This window comes from Harpia harpyja, chromosome 15 (assembly GCF_026419915.1).
Source record: "Harpia harpyja isolate bHarHar1 chromosome 15, bHarHar1 primary haplotype, whole genome shotgun sequence".
Taxonomy (NCBI): Eukaryota; Metazoa; Chordata; class Aves; order Accipitriformes; family Accipitridae; genus Harpia; species Harpia harpyja.
The window spans coordinates 11,210,329-11,229,117 of NC_068954.1; the positions used below are offsets into that span (position 1 = coordinate 11,210,329).

An 18,789-nucleotide genomic window follows, 5' to 3' on the forward strand; every position below is an offset into this window, starting at 1 on the left:
TGGGTGGATGGGTAGGGAACACTGCTGGACCCCTTCCTGGCTTTCTAGGGCAAAAGGGAAAGATCTGGGATATCCCACTTGCTGCAGACAAGTTTACCTGAATCTACTCTGCAAGACTGCAGGACGAGTGAGCCTTAGTGACACACCACCAGACCTGATGCTCATCTGCGTGGAACTAGACAGTGTCCCGTGGGCTCTGGGAAAAGAAGAGCTTGCATTTAGTCATCATTATTTAACCTTCATCCTAGTTTACAAATTTCAGGAAGACTGCTTTTTAGATTAACAGAAAGTTAACCTAAACTGATGAGTTTTTGTTAACATTAAAAATGGGGAGTGTGCTCTCGGGAAAACGTGTGGGAGCAGTAAGCTTGCTTGACTCTGCAGTGTTAGCTCCGGACAGTAGAGTGCACTGCTCATACAGCAGAGAGGAAGGCGTCTCCCAGGCTGGTGCTGAAGGGGGTCTTGGGATCCCAGTACCCTCCGATTCCTTGTTACAAAACTTAGTCCTTCAGCAGATACAGCTTTAAGACTACATTTATTCAGCACTCATCCCAGGCATGACTGCAGCTTTTGGGAAGCGTGCCATGTATATGCACTAATCGGCATGCGTAACCAGCCAGCCTGTGAAGATAGAGGCTGTACGAGCTGTGCAAACCCACTGGAGATGGCATACATGTGCACCATTAGCCTGCATCGGCACCAGTGCCATTGCCCCCTCTTCACTGGTGTCGAACACCTGCGCGTGCTGCAGGCACACCTCCGGTTGCAGTGCAGGCACATCCTGAGAGAGATTGCAGGTGGTTGTATGTCTGGTTTGTCCTTGATCTCTTGGAAATAATTAAAAAAAATGTTCTCTGTAGGCACAGAAAGAAAAAATACCAGGTAAGTTGTCCTTTTTACTCATGTTAGAGAATCCGTCTTCTCCCATTTTGTAGAGTTAGCCTTTTCCATACAGGGGCAGGTGAGAGGAAAGTGAGGAACTAACAGGCTTCCAAGATGCTCAGGTCAATGCAATGTTCTAGACAAAAATCGGCATTAATGGGAAAAAAAAGCATGCCTTTGTGTTGTATGTGGAAGAGGCCCCAAGTAGCAGATTGCATGGCTCTTTGAAGCCAATGTTGGTACACCAGATGGTTGCTGTTGCACATTAGCAAGGAGATGTTCTGCACTTAGATTACTTTGTATGTATTTTTATTTGACTTTTCAGATTTGCACTTTACATTCACATGGGAGGATTGGCAGTCACTTTATGAAATATTAAAAGAAGCAGCCATAATCAGGGCTGGAATAATTTTAGTGATCTGCAAGTCCCTATTTCAATAGCTGGAAGAAACAAGAAGTGTTTATTTTGCAGCCTTGGGCTACTTTCTGGTAAGTTCTCATTTGTAGCCACTTCAGAGAGGCAACAGGTTACAACATTTACTAATCCTGTTAGCAGACCCTAGCACTTTCCAGTGTTGTGGTGCTGTTCTGAGTCCCACCGTCTGGACTTTTCATTTGAAGCAAGACAGTTCTTGTGGTCACTGAAAGAGGCAGCTCCTGTGTCTTAGTTGCACTGTTTGGAAAGCACCCAGCACAGCAGAGCCTTCAGGAGCTGTTAGAGACACACACACAGTGAAGTGAGGAGTGAGGCTGGAGCACACAGATGAATAGCTCTGGTTCTCCAAGGGTAGACCCTAACAGTCTGGAGGATTTGGACCCTTCGAAAGAATTTGGAATATGGCAGTGATTTGTGCCTTAATGTTTGTTTCTAAAATTTTGGATCTATTTTCTTTCAGACTGGGTGCAGTCCAGTTGAAAACCTGTTGAAATAATATCTGGTTCCAAAACTGCCTGCTACAGCCCAACTCCAACATGTCCTGCTCTACTGCTGGCATCTTCTCCAGAGCCATGCCACCTGTGTTTGGCTTGGCAGGTAGCTCTCCTTCTTCCTTTTCTCACAGGCCCAAGCTTAGACCAGGAGACTGCAAACCCTGCCTGTTCCCTCGTTCTTGTCCCAGAACTTACAGTTCTAAGGTCTTGAAGGACAGGCTATGCATCGCTTGTGCCACAAAGCATGGTGACCTCTCTAGGTGAGTACGCAGGACCTGGTGTTCTTACCAAATTCAGTTCACATGCGTCATCTTAGGTCTGGATCAATGACCCAGACTGGTCCGGCAAGTACGTAGCCCTGGAGGTTGGCTGAACGGTGACCTGGAAAGGCTGAGAATGATACACAGTGTATCTGTGTAGTTTTTAAAGAATACATACAGGCTGCACATTAAGTGCTAATGTATTAAAGTATGAACTAAAGGTAATGTTACACAGTCCATGTTCAAGGCATTTCAGATACCAAAACCAGAGGTCCCAAATCCCTTAAAAACATCAGGAGTGCTTTGCAATGGCTCTTTTTCTCCTGAACACCTACCTTTCCTCTCCCTGCTTGAGCTGCACTCTCCTCTGCAGGGGCTGCCGGGTAGTGTGTTGGAAGCAGAGCAGGCTGCCACCAAACAGTGCACGTAAACCTGCGAAGAAGAAAAAGCACCACTTGGTCCATACCAAATCCCGCTTTGCAGAGCATTGTTTTGTCTTTTGTCTGCCTTTTGCAGAAGTCACAGCTGATTAGACTTAGGCTTGTCTGAACACTTGCACGCGGCACCTTCTAGCTGAACCTGCCTTGAATTTCAAATTTGGTGTCAAAGAAGCCCTCAGGCAGTTTGGTAACTGAGAGGCTGAGGTAGGAGAAGTTAAAACCTCCCGAGCTGCAGTGAAGCTATGTATCAAAGCTAGACAGAAACTCAATCTAGTGCTAGATGCAGCTGCGCACTTAGGAAGCAGCACAAGCCAGAATTGCATCATGTTCATTTCTAGCAAGTTCGTGAGTTGAACTGCTTATGAAAGGCCAAGTCAAAAGAATTATGTGGTTACTTGAGCTGCCCAGGGAAGGGTACTGCCATGGCTCATATCAGTACATGTGCTAGAGTCCACTCAATTGGGTGCACTAGGAGCAAAGCACCCTCAGGTGACTGTCCTGGGGTTTTCTTTGCTCTTCTTAGACCTGTTAGAGGAGGACAGAACCTCATAAGTGTAAGACCAAACCCACATGCCTCTGCTTCCCTGCCCATTGGGCTGGCATCTGAGGAGATGGTTGACTCGCTGGGACTGATGGGAGGTAACAGAGCTGAACTTCATGTGGATGTTATGGCATGTAAGTTGACTTTTCTGCTCTAGACGTTTTGAGCTGAAGTGCTATGACTTTTTATGATCCTATAAAAAGTCAGAAACACCATATAAAAATCATATTTACATACCAAACTCTTTTGTTTACCCCAGCCAGTGCAATCTCAAGTCACTGAAACTGTGTTGCAGAGTGGATTTGAGAAGAGAACTAAATTAAAGCTGCGCACCAGTCAGGGTACTTGGGTTGAATGCTGGCTAGGTCTTAAGTCTGTGAGGTGTTTAAATTGGCTATTTTTTACATGGTCTTAAGAAGTTCAGAGGATAGTGTCCGTGAGTGGGAGGTGAGCCTTTCACTTAACCTTACCTGTTCCAGTCGATGTGCCAGGGTCCTTACTGCCAGCCTTTTAAAATGAGAAGGATGTCTCACCCTGGGGCTAACAGCTACTGGACAGAACTCTGCAACATACTCACTGCCATTAATCTCACACCTATTTGAGAGAACAGATCAACAGATCTAGAAGAAATTAGGGCTTTGCTGATGAGCGCATTGGTCATTCAATAACTACTTGCCCATCCACAGTGATGTTCCATCTTGGGGTGCTGTTGAAGTCTAGAGACCTGGTTACCCAGCAGTTTTCCAGGTATAACTCAATGTCGGGGCTCTCATCTTTCAGCTCCACCTCAAGAAACACAGGCTCCACAGGTCGCTTGAGTATTGCCATGTTGGGCTCATAGAATTCCATGAAATATTCATCTTGAGAAAATGTCAGGGGATTTTGTTGTTGTTTAATTTTATTTAAATTAAAATGTTTGGAAATTTTCTGGTTTTCTTAGGGGGAGACTTACTTTTGGACACTCTTGAAACTACATTCAGGGCTTGTCTTATCCTTCTGTGTACTGCAGAAAAGGAAATGTTAGTGAGGTTTTTTAGTAGGAAGCAGGGCATGTCTTAACAAGGGAACTTACAACAGAAAGAGTCACAGAAGTTTAAAAATGGAGGAAAAGAATTGCCTACCTGCAATATTTGGTCTTGGTACCATTGTACCGGAGCCAAAGGGAGGTGATGTGGATGGATCACTAGCGAAGGCACCTAGCACTAGGGTCTCTTTTGCTCGATAGTAGCATAAGACTGTTAGTCTATAATAGAAGAAAGGGTAATTTTTGTGTTCACTCTTACTTTCCAGCAGCTGTGCCAAAGTGAGCAGTGTTAGTGAGCAGTAGCTCCTACCTGTAGTCTGGATCTCTTGTGATTGTTGGTATGCTCTGTCCTGGAAGAGTCTCTTTCTCATAAGAGATTTCATTTTCATAAACAATGTGATCACCTTCAAACTGTGCATATGGGAAGCTCATTAAAAATTGAATCTTTTCAGGAACTGGTGCAGGGGAACAAAAGAGAAAATGCAGGAGAGACAGAGACTTCCAGCAGATATATCTGCTCTGGCCATGGGCTTACCCTTACTGAAGTGCCACAGGTAGTGACATGGAACTTGAAGAAGGCATGTCCTTCATTATACTCTCTAGGCTTGCAAGAGCTATCCCTTAGTTTGGTTTTACTCATATCAATGGCAGGAACTGTCTTCATTTGGGCAGATATCATTATGGTACCATCTGGGTGGCATACTGAGAAAATCAGAGAGTTGGTTATGAATTCAAGGAAAGAATCACAGATCTTTTTATTGATTGATCAGTTGTGTAACTTACTTATAAATGCTGGAGAATTAAAACTGCAGCTAACGGAGAACATCTGTAAGGTCTCCATAGTTCTCACTTTCCTCAGGGCAACATCAAACCTTGCTTTAATTTTCTGAAAGGACACTTCCTGTGAGGGAGGTGATGGAAGAGGTCTCCTGTTAAGGCATGTGATCCATATGTACAAAGTTCTGCTCTTTAGCCTGTGCCACTTGAATACTAACAAGTCACAAGAGTTGAGTCAGTCTGAAGACTCGAGCCTGATGCAACATGGGGGCAGAAGTTTTCTTGTATGAATTAATTGGTCACTGTCACAGAGATAAATTTTGGCTGATTATTGTAGAATAGTTCAGATGTTTATTACAGCATCAATTTTCCCCCGCCATGTCTTAACATTTCTACAAAACGTTCCTTTAAAAGAGCTTCTTTCATAAAAGCTATATTGAAATATTGTTTCTGGCTCAGTGCAGATGGGACATTTTGCTTCATCTTACTAAAAATACTGAGGAGTTTGTTTTTGAAGACTTGGTGCATATCTTTTAGAGACAATTTAGCACTGCAGATTACATAATACATGGCATTACCAGAAGGGTCCATGTCCGATACCTCTTGTCCTACTTGCACTGGCTTTAGAGCTGTTCCCTCTGGAGGTTTCCCAATGTGTGTAATACTGCGGCACAACAAACTGTGACTGTAGGACTGCGGCTGTATGAGCAAACAGTCCTATGTGCTTTAAAGAAGGAATTGCTATACAGTTCACGTACCTCATAGATAACTCCCACAGCAAACAGAGGTATTTGCAAGATCAGGTGGGTGGAGTTGGTAGCTGCAAGATACCCATTGATAAGCGCAACGTGCCGGTTTAGGAGCTTGTCACCAAGATACAGGTTCCAATACTGGTGCAATCCAAAAAGAGGGATGGCTAGATACAGGTTTTCTTCATCACAGTAACCAACTGCTTCTGGTAGTTCTGTAAGAAGAAGGTGGGGTGAAGAGTTAGCAATGAAGGAAGGTTTTAGCAAAGATGTTTGGCCCAGGCAGGGATTTCCTTCGTGGGTAAATTTTGCGCTTGCACTGCAGCAGCCCTGTTACGTGCATACTGGCATCGTCTGCAGGGCTTTGGCTGTGTTGTGGATGTAACAGCTCACAATTAGTGGGACTGGGAATCCTCATGCTTTAGCGGTGGCCTGCCAGCTTGCTTCCAGGACTACTCCCTGTTTCGGTAAGGCAAGCTGAGCTATGTATGCAAATATATTTTTTTGGTTAGCCTTCTCTGGATTGAAGCCAGAGCTATTTCAAAGATAAAATAGGACAGTGAGGAGACACTGTCACCTTCGTGGCATCCAAAATCTAAGAAGGTTGGGAAAAATACCAACCAGACCTCCTGACTGGTTCAATAACCTGCTAAGTACAGCTTTTAGTGGATGATTGTCTCCTTACAGAAATGCTGTCTTTGGAGTTCACAGCAATTTATTTGAGTCAGTTGAGTTCTGCCCTGGACGCAGAGGCAGAATTGCATTTGAGGACAAACTGAAACTCACAGCAATGTCTGAAAGTTTTGCCAGTAGATGTATGTTCAAGTTATGAGGCATCTTGTTCACTGAGTTTGCAAGCCAACTTCTTTTACACACTAGTTTTTATTGCTCTCAGTGTCTCGAGGGCAGACTGTCTTGCCAGTATGCAGAAGAGCTGCCATCAGAAAAGCAGCAAGTTGGCTATGTTACCAATAATGAGCTATTGAAGGGTGGGGTTTTCCCAAAAGCTCTCATCCTCAGCCTAAAGCTGTTCTCACTGAATTCGATGAAAATCTGATCCATGCTGTTGATGCAAACCAGTTAATATTGGGGGAAAGCTTACCGATATCAGCAACCACACACTCCACCTCTGCAGAATGATAATAGAGTGTCATCTCCGGACCCACGCTTATAGTGTAGTTAACAAGGAGGGTATATTTTGTTTCATTTCTATTCACATACTGAAAGAGAGAAAAGTGTAAGGCTGCAGTAGCAATGGCTTCCAGCACAGACAGGAATGTATATCCTGAGCAGCACTAAATAATTATTCCAACACCCTCCTCTCCCCTGCAAATAGCTCAGTCTCCAAAAACATCGCTTCAGTTGGCCTAAAACTATTCAGAAATCTGGACTGGATTCAACAGCTTTTTCGGCCAAACTTTAGTGTGGAGAATGTAGTGCCTGTTCAGAAAATGGAGGCAGAAGTGAACACAGTGGTGTTTCCTCTGTAGCCCACTGGTGAAAGAGCTTGTAGAGGGAGATCTGGGTCCAAATCCTTATTCTTCTTTACCCAGAATGTGGGCTGGACCCAGGAGAGTGAGTAATCAGTAAGACAGAAGGTGTGAGGAGGTGCTGTGAGAGGTCCCTCTCAATATCCTCATTTACTTCACTAAAAGTGCCCCCAAAGTAAAACCTGCCGTTCAACCTGAAAGGCGTACTTCTAAAAATTTTTGGCTTGCTTTGATCCATAATGCAATTTAACTGTGGTTTGACTGCAGCCTGAAAATTTGTCCTGATCCTGTGCCCTCACAATGTTGTTCCTTGTAACAGAAAGTAGTGTCGCAACTCTGCATGGTTTGGTTGAAACAGTGGTAGAGGACTTGCACTTATGCCTCTTGCCGCTGAAGTGAGAGGTTGAATTCCCTCTGTGAGTTTATACTTTTTATAAATATTTAGATTAGAAATGGTCTGAAGCTTAACAAAATTACATTTAGAATAACCCGAATCTGCCTGTACGTGTTCACATGGTGCATGGCCTGTGCCAGCGGTCAAATGGCTGTGCATAAACAGTAGGTTCAGGATTTACTGGATGTTGGTAACTGGTGTTTGCAGGATTGCAGTAATTGATTTATTTTTCCAAGGCACTTCTGTATCAAGGGATAGCATTTAATAGAGATTTGACAAACCTCTTCCTGCTGGGCGTGTGCTTGGACATTAGCCATACTGACAGACACTAAAGGAAGTCATATTTCATACCTTCTAATCACACTTGATGCAGCATGTCTCCCAGAGACCGAGGGAGAGCAAGGTGGGGCCATACAAGCTTCTAGTCTTAATTCAGGTGAGCTCAGACTCATTGACACCTTTATGACTGAGCAACAGTTGTTGGTTAATAAAAGCCAGACTATGTTCTGAAAAGGGACTGCCCTATCTCCTCCACTCAGCTGCTGGAGTGACCTGCTGTATCTTACCTCCTTTAGAACGTATAGATCATCAAAAGAGACTTCCAGGATAAATTCTTTCATTCCATTAGAAAAGGGAGTTTCATAAATCTTAAACCCATGGTGCTGTGCTTCTCTCGGGGTAAATGGCACATTTCCTATTGCGATTGCCACCAGAGAGACATCGGGAAGAAAGTGTCCAAATGCAACATTAAATAGCCTTTCCTCTGGCAGGGTATCTGTAGGGAGAGAACATCAAATTACTGCTGATGTGGATCAAGTAACAAAGATGGTTGGGGTGGCCTCTCATTCAAGTTCCAGGAAACTTAGCCAACAGCCATCTCTTTAATGGCTCTGATTAATGAGTGTTTGTGTTCTAGTCAGATCTGAAATACTCTGTGTACATGAGAATTGCTTCAGGCTGCAGGAGATTAACAACAAATACATACAACTTTATAGAAAGTGGGTTAAGTAACTTTCTAGAGGTGCACTAAGATGTGCAATGACTTTCCTATAGAGAAATCTAGAATCTAGTTCAGCCACATAAAATATGGAAAAACTATCATAATGTATGCTAAGAGGCTCCTTTTTCTTTCTACATCAGTTATCCAGACAGATCCAATGACATTTAGTGTCATAATGCATTGGAAAATACAATTAAAAAAATATTACTGCACCACTGGTTGGCACAATGATTTCAGTATGCTCCCAAGATAACAAATGCAGGCAATTTTGGAGAGAAAATGCCATCAATGAACGCTGTCCTCAGACAGTTCTCCCCAGTGTGATAATTGCACAACACAACATCTTTATTCTAGGGTCCCAGTGCTCACTGGAAAAATCTGGATGTTAGTGTGAAAGAAATGTTCACGTTCTTATCAGCAACCAATAATTTTCACTTCATCCCATAATGACGGGTGATAAATGATACATCCATTAAGGCTAAAGGTTTGGGGTTTTTTATAATACCTTGAATCTTGACTTTGGCTAGCAAATTGGAAGTGGGAGTTGAGGAAGTTCTGGTGAATGTACGTGTGTGGCAGAGGTCAAATGGAGCAATGTATAACATGTCGAAAGCAAGAGATCAGTAAAATTCCTTGAGAGGAATGACTTACTGTTGATAACAGTTGGTATCTGTGGCATGAAAGGTGTGGTGATGGATTTGACGACAGTGTACTTCGTGGTTTGCCAATCTGCATCTGTCCATGTGTGCTCCAAGAACAAGTCAATACTGTAAATGACTCCATATACACCACCAGATATGGAGCTCTAGGAGGTAAAATTTGTGATGAAGTCTTACTTCTCAATAGCTCAATAGAGGAATGACTGAATATGGTTAAAATCCTTACACTAGAAAGAGAAAACGGTATTATAGTACAGTTTGGGATGGATTTTGCTAGGGGAGCTTGTTTGTTTGTTTGGCCCATTTGTCTGGTCCGTGTTTGGCTCAGATACTGCTGAGATTCTCAATAAGGAGGTATCAGGGTTGGCGGGGGTGTGTGTCCTCATTAAGTTTAGTAAGTAACCATATTTGCATTTATTTTTTTGCAATCCCTGGACTACCAGCCACATTTCTCATTCTGTCCCAATGCACTCTGAAAGTTTGTTCGTGCTTTCAACAGTTCTTCAGACCAACTCTGTCTGGTGTTACATACACATGGTGATGTAAGTGTCCACTGATACACCAAACAGTGAACTTCTGAACAGCATAAGTCAAAAAGTCACACCAATGTCATCTTTGCAAAGCTAACTGGTAAAGAGCCTTGTGAGAATATTGCCAGCTCCTTTATACTGCACATTTCTTTGGACACTGCCTCTACACCTGTAAATTATAGATTGACATAGATTATACTATATCCAAAGCAGTTGGCTGCACCCAAACTACATGCTGGGAGCCTGTCCCATACTAACTCATGCTGCCTGCATGGAAATTGTCTAGAGAATTGCTCATTGACCCAGGTCAGAAGTGTGCCAGGACCGGTTTCGTAATGTAACAACACAGATAATTGAACGCCAGTGCCCAGGAATCCCTTCACTCTTAATTTATTAGTATACTTTATAGATTATTAAGAAAAGACAGCCGCTTGCTTCTCTCATGCTTTGTCATCAGAGATACTTAGTTTCTGAGTAGGTGCTTTCAAAACACAGAGAAGGAGCACCTAGGTCTTCAAATATTTCTTGTAAGAATTTTAAGCAGCAATCAATCACTATGTGGAAAAATTATGATTTAGAAACATCTTCCATGGTGCAGGCCCTCAAATGTGTTAGTATGTGACAGGTTTGTACTAACCTTCAGCTTGCCTCCTTCTGCTCCAATAGGGATAGTTATTTCGATGTGTGTCTTGTTGTGCTCCAGTAAGTAGTTCTTCTCCTCTGGGTTTACTACAACTCGGCCATTGACTCCCATTAAGATGGTTTTAGACAGAAAGGTGGATTCTTGAACCACTAATGTGGGGATAATGCTTGGCACAGTCCATGTTAGCGTAGTATCAGTGAAACTGATGCCATCTGTTGAGTTAGATAGACAGTCCCAGAAGGCCGGGCAATTGGAGTTACCAGTGAGTCTTCACTATGCAATGGCTGTCTTTCCCTGACTCCTTTTCACCAGGGTACCTTTACAGCTTTCACTAATGACACACACTGTAAGATATTAGCCAACTGATGGCTATTCTGTAGCAGAAACCCTGGTGCTCAATGTAGACTTGAATCACCACTTGCAGATGACTAATTAATTTATTCAGAAGAACCAACAGCCATGCTCCCAGTTACCTACTCTGTTGTCCTTCTGGTCCCAGGAGTTTTGCCTTAGTGGCAAAAGGAATGAGACACAGAGCCACCTGTTTGGGCATTCTCCTTGAAATAGTGGCTTCAAGATCATGACAACTTAGAACCTCCTGCTTCCTCATCAATTGTTCAAGTTAATACTGTTCGGTGAGAGACAGAAGGTGTAGCCACCAATGTTCTGCAAAAAGCCGGACTTGTTCTGCCCTTCCAGAGAAAAAGACCAGGTGAGTCCCGAGGGTGCAGGGCTGCATCCCCCACGTGGAGTTACATGACAGCGGAGAGCCAAGGGCGAGGGGTTAGTCCAGGGGAGGCTCCCTGGCCCTTCTGCAGCAGTTTTACTTGTCTCCAGTTTCCTGCATCTAATGTGGGGGTTTGAGATGGCAGAGACAAGGTACAACACTGCACTGGGAACACAAGTAATGTAGCATCACAGCATGTTTGTCCCGGACTAAAGCCACAGACTCTTAGCTCATGCTGCTTGGAGGGTGGCTTGCAAACCTCGTCTCTTACAGAGTAGGTCGCAGGGAAATGGGGAGACTGTGTTTCCTACTAGCTCCTTAGGCAGTTATTTTTGGTGAACAAGGGAGAAATCCTTACCAACAGGACAGGAGACAGTTGTGTCAATCAGCAAAAGCAGCCACCGCTGCCTGTACATGGAAGTGGAAGTGATCATGTTCATATTTACACCACTGACCTGTTGGGATGCAGGAAAAAAGGAGAACTGATATCCTAGAGAAGCAGTGGAAACGGCGCAGTTTTGTGTCCGACTGAGAGCAACAACTCACCACGCTGAAGTCAGACTCGTTGCTGTGATAGGGTGCACGCAGGTACACTCGGGACAGCGTATTATTGAAGCTGTAGCCTAGTTTTGCTGCATCGCTTACCGTTACTCTCTTTCTCCCTGATGGAGAAACAAACATCAGTTGCCATAGCTGGTATGCAACATTTTGAGTCTGCAAGAGAGAGATGAGCTGCATCAGATCTAAGTCTACCAAAGTCTCTTAAAAAACTATGATATTGTAGCATCTGTTTTCCTATTAGAAGATGGAGTAACTGGAGTGGGACTAGACACTACTAGTCCACTCCAGGCAAGAAACACCCTTGATATATATAATGGTAAGGAATTCTATAGTTCTTTAAGGCATCTTTAGAGATAGTCTTATAGCAGCCCTAAGCAGAAACTTAGATTGGTGGCCTTGAACAATCCCCTTGGACAAAAGGCCTGTGCTGTTAATAAAATGATTGCCTTTATATCTGTCAATTGCTGGAGCAGTCCAGAGGCCAAATGACAGACTACCTTTTGTAATACATAGCCATACTGTGTCAAAGAATGTCTCTACTGGTCTAGAACAGAGTCTTCTGAAATGATTACCATATGGGAGGATAGTCAAAAGGAAAAACGGGCATAAGGAGCAAGTAAGACATGAGAAAAGTAGGAGAAGCGTATATATTTCCCCCTAATACTTTCCAGCCTCAATTTTCAGCTCAGGAACTCCTGAATTATCTGTAGCTTCTTTGTATTTTGTATGTCTTACTGGATTTCTCTTCGGTCAATTTTTCCAGGCTCTCCTTGAGATCAAGCAAGCTTTTAGCAGCCACTTACATCTTTTGGCAAGGAGTTTGACAGATTCACTACCCATTGTGTGAAGAACTACCTACCTTTGTTTGTGTTGAACTCAGTTTCCACTAATGTAACAAGCATATGGCTCTATTCTCCCCCCTAAATGTCTTTTTGCAGTCTAGAGCTCTAAGAAAACTTGAGAGTTTTTCAGTACTTCATGGCAATTTTGCCCTCTCCTTTTTTTTGACAGAGATGGAGCTATGCCCCAAGAATGACTCATGAGAATAGCAAGAAGAGGCAGGCTAGGAGCTGTTAGGAAAGACTCCCCTTCATACCTCTGGCAGTGCTGACATCCACGCTACAGTGTAGTCATTTGAAACTGCGGGGACATTGGTCTTCACTGACACCTGGGGACAGATGAGATTGTTTGAGAACAAACAAATCTTCAGCATTATTACAGGCATGGGGAGCAGAGAGGGGGCTTTCAGATTTCTTCCCCAGTATCTGTTGGGATTTAGCAGGTTACATTCACTGGAGGTAGTTGAAGTGTTTCCAAACAGGTTCTTGACTGCGTTAAGTTCTGTGGCCCTAAAATGAAAGTTAAAGCCATGGCATCTATGGTGGTGCACGTACAGTAGAGGGAAGACTTTGTATAACCAGGTGAATCAAAAGTCCTGTTTCATATCTGGTAAGCTGTAAACTAGATCACACTCTGGAGACTTTCAGGGACATCTGGGTCTCTACACTAGGGGTCTCTACACTGGAGGTATAGGGAAGCAAGCTATTGGGTTTAACAGAACTGGTTCCCTCTTCCCATGCAGGCTGAACACCTGAAAATGCAGGATCCCCAATACCTAAGGTAGATGCCGTGGTGTAATTCTTACCAGCACGTCCTGCAGAGTGAGGCAAGTTCTGGACAATGAGTTGGGGGTCAGTGTTTGCTCCAGACATCTGTACCATGGTTTAAGTGTGTTGGGACACCCAGATGTGACTGCACAGCCTTAACTCCTAGTAGGAGAAATATGCTTGCTTTGTCCTGCCTCTAGTAGGTGCATGTAAAAGGTGGTGGAGTTTGTTTTGTTCAGTGCCTTATTTCTTGTTTGGCATATAGGTGCTGGTAGCAGGCTGAACAGGCAAATCGTACCACCCAGCGGGAGGCAGGATCTGTCTCGCAATGATGTCCTGTGAGTTGTGTGACACAGCAGGGCTGCAGCTCTGCAAACTCTAGGTTTTATTATTTCAAATGTAAGGATGACATCCTCACAGGTGCTGCAGCACTTTATGACATAAAGGTACTCTTGTGACCTAAACAGGTTGGCATACCTGGCTGCTGATTCACTTGCAGCGGCTTGACTTACATCATCTGTACAGTTAACTGAATTTTACTGCATGCTTACATCTACATGAATATCAGCAGGTCACTATTACGTCTGGTACATAGTGTAAAATCAAATTCTGACAGGAATTTGTGGAGGTGGTTGTGCCTGGCAGGGAGCTTGAATGTAGCTTTGCCTTCAGTGGGAAACTTTTACCTCCATGTAGTTTTCTTCACACACAATTTCTCTTGAAGCCCAGGAAGAGTAGGAGCAGTACATAGGGTAGGTGTAGGTCACAGCTGCCCTCATGCTTGAAAATGAGGAGACTTTGATGTTCACAGTCAGTGAAAACAACTCATCTGCCTGGGAGGAAAAACAGGCACTTCAACAGATGGTGTGGAAGGTCCCAGGAGCGGCTGCAGGGGACCGTCCAGCCCGGTGTCCTGTTTCCAAGAGTGGTTTACAAGGATGAGAACAGGTTGAGAGCTGCAGTGACAGTTCCTCTGACGTACCACCCTAAGTGGTTTGTGTTCAGGGGCTTTCTGAGCCAGAGACGTTGCCTCAGTACTTACAGCCTTTGCCTCAGGTCACATCTCAGCACTATTCTTGCCACAGTATTAAGCAGCTAGTCAGGGGAAGATTTGGCCTTCCTCACCATGTGGTTCACATTCCTCCCCTTCATGACTGCTACGTGCCTCCTCATGGAGAGACAGTACTGGAGCTTTTAATTTGATGTAGGTAGTTCAGATCTGTCTTACAAATGCTGTTTAGTGTCTGTCTATCTTGACTAGCTTCACTAAGAGCTCCTCTTGGTCCTTCAGCTCTCCAGGAGCAACACATGAAGCCGTGGATGTGCTTCTGTCTGACATGGATGTGTATTTTTCTACAGAGAAAGCCAAAACCTTTCCAGAGAAATTTCCAGTCTGGAAACCCTGGTTGTTGCACAGCACACTGTACACCCCCATTCTTGTTAGTGTAACCTCTGCCCATAAAGTTTTACCTTATTTTTTCTGAGGGGCTTCCAGGATCAACCACACTAAACATGGACAAGCAATGAAGTTTCTACCTGATATGTTCTGTTTCTAGGTACATTGCACCTCAACTAACATTTAGAAATTAGAAGTCAGGCCTAAATTTTTACACATATTTTAGGAAGGGGTGAATCACCTTCCGAGATGCCTGTTTCTCTCCATTGACTATTGTGGAAGCGTAAACAACTAGTTTAGACTAGACATTATCTTTTAGATGGCTAAAGTTACGTGAGACAAATCTGGGTCTAATAGATGTGTGTGACCTACGTTCCTAGGCATGTGTTAACAGGCACATTACCACACAAATTAAGCCAGGAAATGATCTGCCAGAATCACACTGCAAATGTTGCTTTTTCAAGCAGATGCCTACTTCTTTCCAGAGAGGCTTTCAAGAAAGTCTCTGGCAAATCAGCAGCTACAAGGATATGCTTGAGAACTGGCAGCTAGTCAGCAGCATTAGGCTAAGTGTCATTTCACGGAGAGAGGAAATCCCATGTCAGTCACTGAACAAACCTCATACTGGAGAGCCATTGCCTATTCATTTCTACACACCATCAGCGCTAACTCTTTGAGCTCACTATTTCTCGAGTTCTCGAAACGTGCCATTGGAATGCCATATAATATCCAACTTTTGTCTTTTTGGAGAGCGTGTACTGTCTGAAGTTGTTTTCAGCCCGTCTCTGGGTCTTACCTCGTTGGTCACGTGACAGCCAAGTGCTGACGCACGGAAGACAGGGTTGCCCCACGCATCTTCTGACAGGACGTAGCCACAGCGAGATGCTAGTTTCTCATCCAGCAGAAGGGGGCCAGCATAAGGATCTATAGAAAAAGGGAATGACGCGTGGGATGGAAAGCTCAGGGCAAGTCACAGGTCAGTGGTGCAGCCCCCTCAGGCAGCTCTCCTCTGAAAAGAGGTCCAGGTGGGCTGGGTGTTCTCCAACGACACGTGTGCTGCTAGGGAGCTGGTGATGCTGTGCTGGTATATGTTAGAGTGCAGGAGACATTCTGGCATGTCTCAAGCCTACCCACAGTATGTTTACTTTAGTGCCCATTTCTTTGTGTCCAGAAGCTTGTGCCATAGCCACCTTGATGTAACTACTATGGAGAGTTTCTCTGAGGCATCATGTACATTTCTACCTCCCTGATTTTACTCTCTCGAAAAGAGTTATGGGCAATTAAGCCCATCCATTTCTAAAAATCCTTGAGTCACAATAATCTGCTTCTCACTCTGATCAAAGGATGTAGTCATGGACCTATTTTGGATGGGCACTTCTACAAATTGGTCAGGTTTGCTGCTCATCTCTGCTTGGCAAGGCGCTGCGTGCTGTTGAACCGATGGGGGAGCCAAGTAATGGGCATGATGGGAGCTGGCTGCACTCATTTCTTGATGCTGGTAGAGCTAATAACATTGTATTCTGTTAATTATCTGCTCCTCTGATTAAGGAACTATTTTAGTCTTGGGTTAGACACAAGAATCTGTACAAATAGATAGGGTTTAACCAGCTGCCATTGTAATTTCTAGATTTGTCTGTCATCTTTATATGTTGAACAGTACTAATAACTGCTGTTTCAGTAGATGTATTCTTGCAGCCAGGATAGACTAAGGAGATAAGCGCGAAGAATTTTGGAAGAAGAGGAAATAGCTTTTATGAGACCAACTGATAGAGCTGGAAGAAACAAACAACCTTTTTGTGCCTGAAGGCTGGTCTGTTTTTTCCAGTGATATCAGTTGCTCTCATAAATGCTATCACTTCTCCCCACACCCTTGTTGTACTTGACTTTTTCAGTTCTGCCTCCAAATCAATTGAAAAAACCCAAAACCCAGAAAAAAGTGGACTGATCTCAACAGAAAGAAATCTGGTTTGGGGTGAAATCACATACTTTGTTCTAATGTGAACATTTTCTGTTTTTCATTTTGGTTAAGTAGATTTTTGTTTTCCTCAGCAAAATGGAAACCCTTTGTTCAATCTGAAAGAGGGTATTTCATTGCCATTGTGGTGTTAAATAAAAAGGAAAGAAAAAAAATCCTTTAATTGCTGCAGCACTCACTCAGCACTCATTGAGAGTGTGTTTTCTGGGTATTACCCAGCCTACACTGCTGTCATCATTTGTGCTGTCTAGGACATATCCAAGCTGCAATGTCACCTTTGTTTTCCTTGCTAGACATGCGTAAGGCTTCAGACGAAAGAATGAAAGCCAAATGTCAGTCGTTCCTCCTCGGACCATCCTTCTTTCCCCAGCATGTTAGACATAAGATGCAAAGGGGACTGTGGCTGTACATACAAGCTTTACTCATCTGTAGGGATATTGGCCAAATTGAGGTGTGAGAGGCCAGGTCTAGGTGGCAAGGATGTTCTGTGAGTTCTTTGAGGCCAGTTACCAATTATCACGTAGATGGCAGCAGCATCCAGATCACAGGCACTGTGATCATTTAGGTGTTTCCCCAAACTTCATGGTACTCAGGGCAGCCACTTGTGACTCACCATTGATTTCCAGCTGGAAGAACTTTCCCTGGAGCAAGAGTTTATTCAGTTTCATCCAAAAAATCCTGGAGCGGCAACTGCTCTCTACAAAACCTGGCGGGAGCACATATAGAGCGTATGAGCCAGTGGGACTGCAGAGCAGAGAAGAGGCATATCTCATTGTAAGTAAAATAACCAAGTTCTCATCCTTGCCTCTCCCCACTATCCTTTTATCATGTTTCACCAACCTGGGGGAGCCACCTGCCTCCCTTGTCCCAGACAGAATAGCAAGAAAAGCAGCCAGATCCTGCAGTATAAACACACGAACAAATGATGGGGTGAACAGAGGAAAAAAAGATCAAGACAGAAAATAAACAAGACAGCAACTGAAGTCTCATTACCTGGATAGTGAGTAACCCACAGCCTCCATCTGTCCCCAGAGACCCATGCATAGGCAGCAAAGTCCTCCTCCCTTTGTAGTAAAGCTGACCCAGCTGTGGAGAGGGAACTTGGTCAGACCAGGAGGAAAGGTATAGCTGACCTATTACAACAGAGAGATTGTGCTGTCTTCTCCAAACCTTGCATGTGAATCGGGAGAGGACAGTGGCTTCTGCTGCAGATGGAAGCCTGGGCTGAATCCTGCAGTGCCCTCCAATGTTATCTGAGCTCCTGGCAGCGGGAGGCACCCTTCCTCTTGCTGGGAGGGCACAGCACCCTTCTGTCTGGTATTTACAAGGTCAGGTGCTGCTACTGAGCCTAATTTTAATGAGTGCAGCAGAGGGTGCTCAGTGCTTTCCATCAACCCCTGGGAAGTAATCTTATTCCTTACAAGCCAGTTGGGTAGCTTTGGCTTCAGGTCTTAAGAGCACATGAAACATTTTCCAGCAGATATTTTAATTGGGTCTACACAGGAAATACATTTTTGTTTCTGTGGAATGTCCCAGTGACCCAGCCATGCCAGAGATAACAGCAGTTCTTTGGCAGCTACACGTTTTGCTTTTGTGGATCCAGTTAGGTCGCCCTTTGATTTGTTTGATTATCGGAGAGAGTTTTGGTGAAAACATCTTGTTTTTAGAAGTGCTCCGATATCTCTGGATCAGTCAGACCATGTGCAGGTCTGTAAATGGCCAAACATATTGCCTGGGAAAAGAAAGTCACTGCGCCTGGTGGGAGCTGTGGCTCTGGGACTGCAAGTGCCCCGGGAAGCAGAAAGGCTGAGAGGTTTGGTGAGCTAAAAATACAGCTTGTGTGGCATGGATGAGCTATGGTGGGGTGAGATGTACAGGACATTTAGGTTGACATTTTAGCCATTGAAACTCTGGGCTCAATCTCCTGTTGGTCCCCATTTGGGGGCATTACCCAACCATTCTTAACTTACTTTGGTTTACATGCATGAGCAGAGCTGTGCTGTAGAAATGAGATTGTTTTTACAGTATACTTCACACCACTTTGGGATAAACAAAAGCCAGTGGGCACGTCCACTCACAGGACACAGTGCAATCAGTGTCATTTCCTCCTCTGTCCCCGTGTCTCAGAGGACCCCTGCAGTAACAACAGAATCCACACCACCGCCCTGCCAGGCACGCTCACTTTATACAGCACGGACCTGGTG

The 18,789-nt window shown here is 44.2% G+C and overlaps 1 protein-coding gene and 1 long non-coding RNA gene across 2 annotated transcripts; both read right to left on the reverse strand.

The window, feature by feature from the left end:
* Positions 1-1,174: 1,174 nt before the first annotated feature.
* Positions 1,175-15,869, reverse strand: LOC128152246 (uncharacterized). The gene is made up of 20 exons (XM_052810347.1): positions 15,407-15,869; positions 13,901-14,047; positions 12,704-12,775; positions 11,593-11,760; positions 11,405-11,501; positions 10,314-10,531; positions 9,139-9,292; positions 8,054-8,262; positions 6,706-6,823; positions 5,613-5,818; positions 4,861-4,978; positions 4,613-4,779; positions 4,388-4,488; positions 4,175-4,296; positions 4,006-4,056; positions 3,730-3,913; positions 3,524-3,647; positions 2,408-2,504; positions 2,101-2,202; positions 1,175-1,594 (listed from the first exon to the last, which is right to left on the reverse strand). The coding sequence occupies exons 2-19, from the start codon at positions 13,991-13,993 to the stop codon at positions 2,120-2,122; spliced, it is 2,382 nt and encodes a 793-aa protein (XP_052666307.1). The 5' UTR covers positions 13,994-14,047; positions 15,407-15,869; the 3' UTR covers positions 1,175-1,594; positions 2,101-2,119.
* Positions 15,870-17,219: 1,350 nt separating this feature from the next.
* On the reverse strand, positions 17,220-18,189 carry LOC128151915 (uncharacterized). The gene is made up of 3 exons (XR_008238494.1): positions 17,579-18,189; positions 17,426-17,484; positions 17,220-17,291 (listed from the first exon to the last, which is right to left on the reverse strand). It is a non-coding gene; the product is annotated as an uncharacterized LOC128151915 (long non-coding RNA).
* Between the last annotated feature and the right edge of the window lie 600 nt (positions 18,190-18,789).

Coding starts and splice junctions, on each gene's coding strand:
- LOC128152246 (XM_052810347.1), bottom strand. CDS start 13,993: ATGAGGGCAGCTGTGACCTACACCTACCCTATGTACTGCTCCTACTCT. Junction 11,761..12,703: donor GGATGTCAGCACTGCCAGAG/GTATGAAGGGGA, acceptor TCTCTCTTGCAG/ACTCAAAATGTTGCATACCA. Junction 5,819..6,705: donor GTGTGTGGTTGCTGATATCG/GTAAGCTTTCCC, acceptor TTCTTCTTACAG/AACTACCAGAAGCAGTTGGT.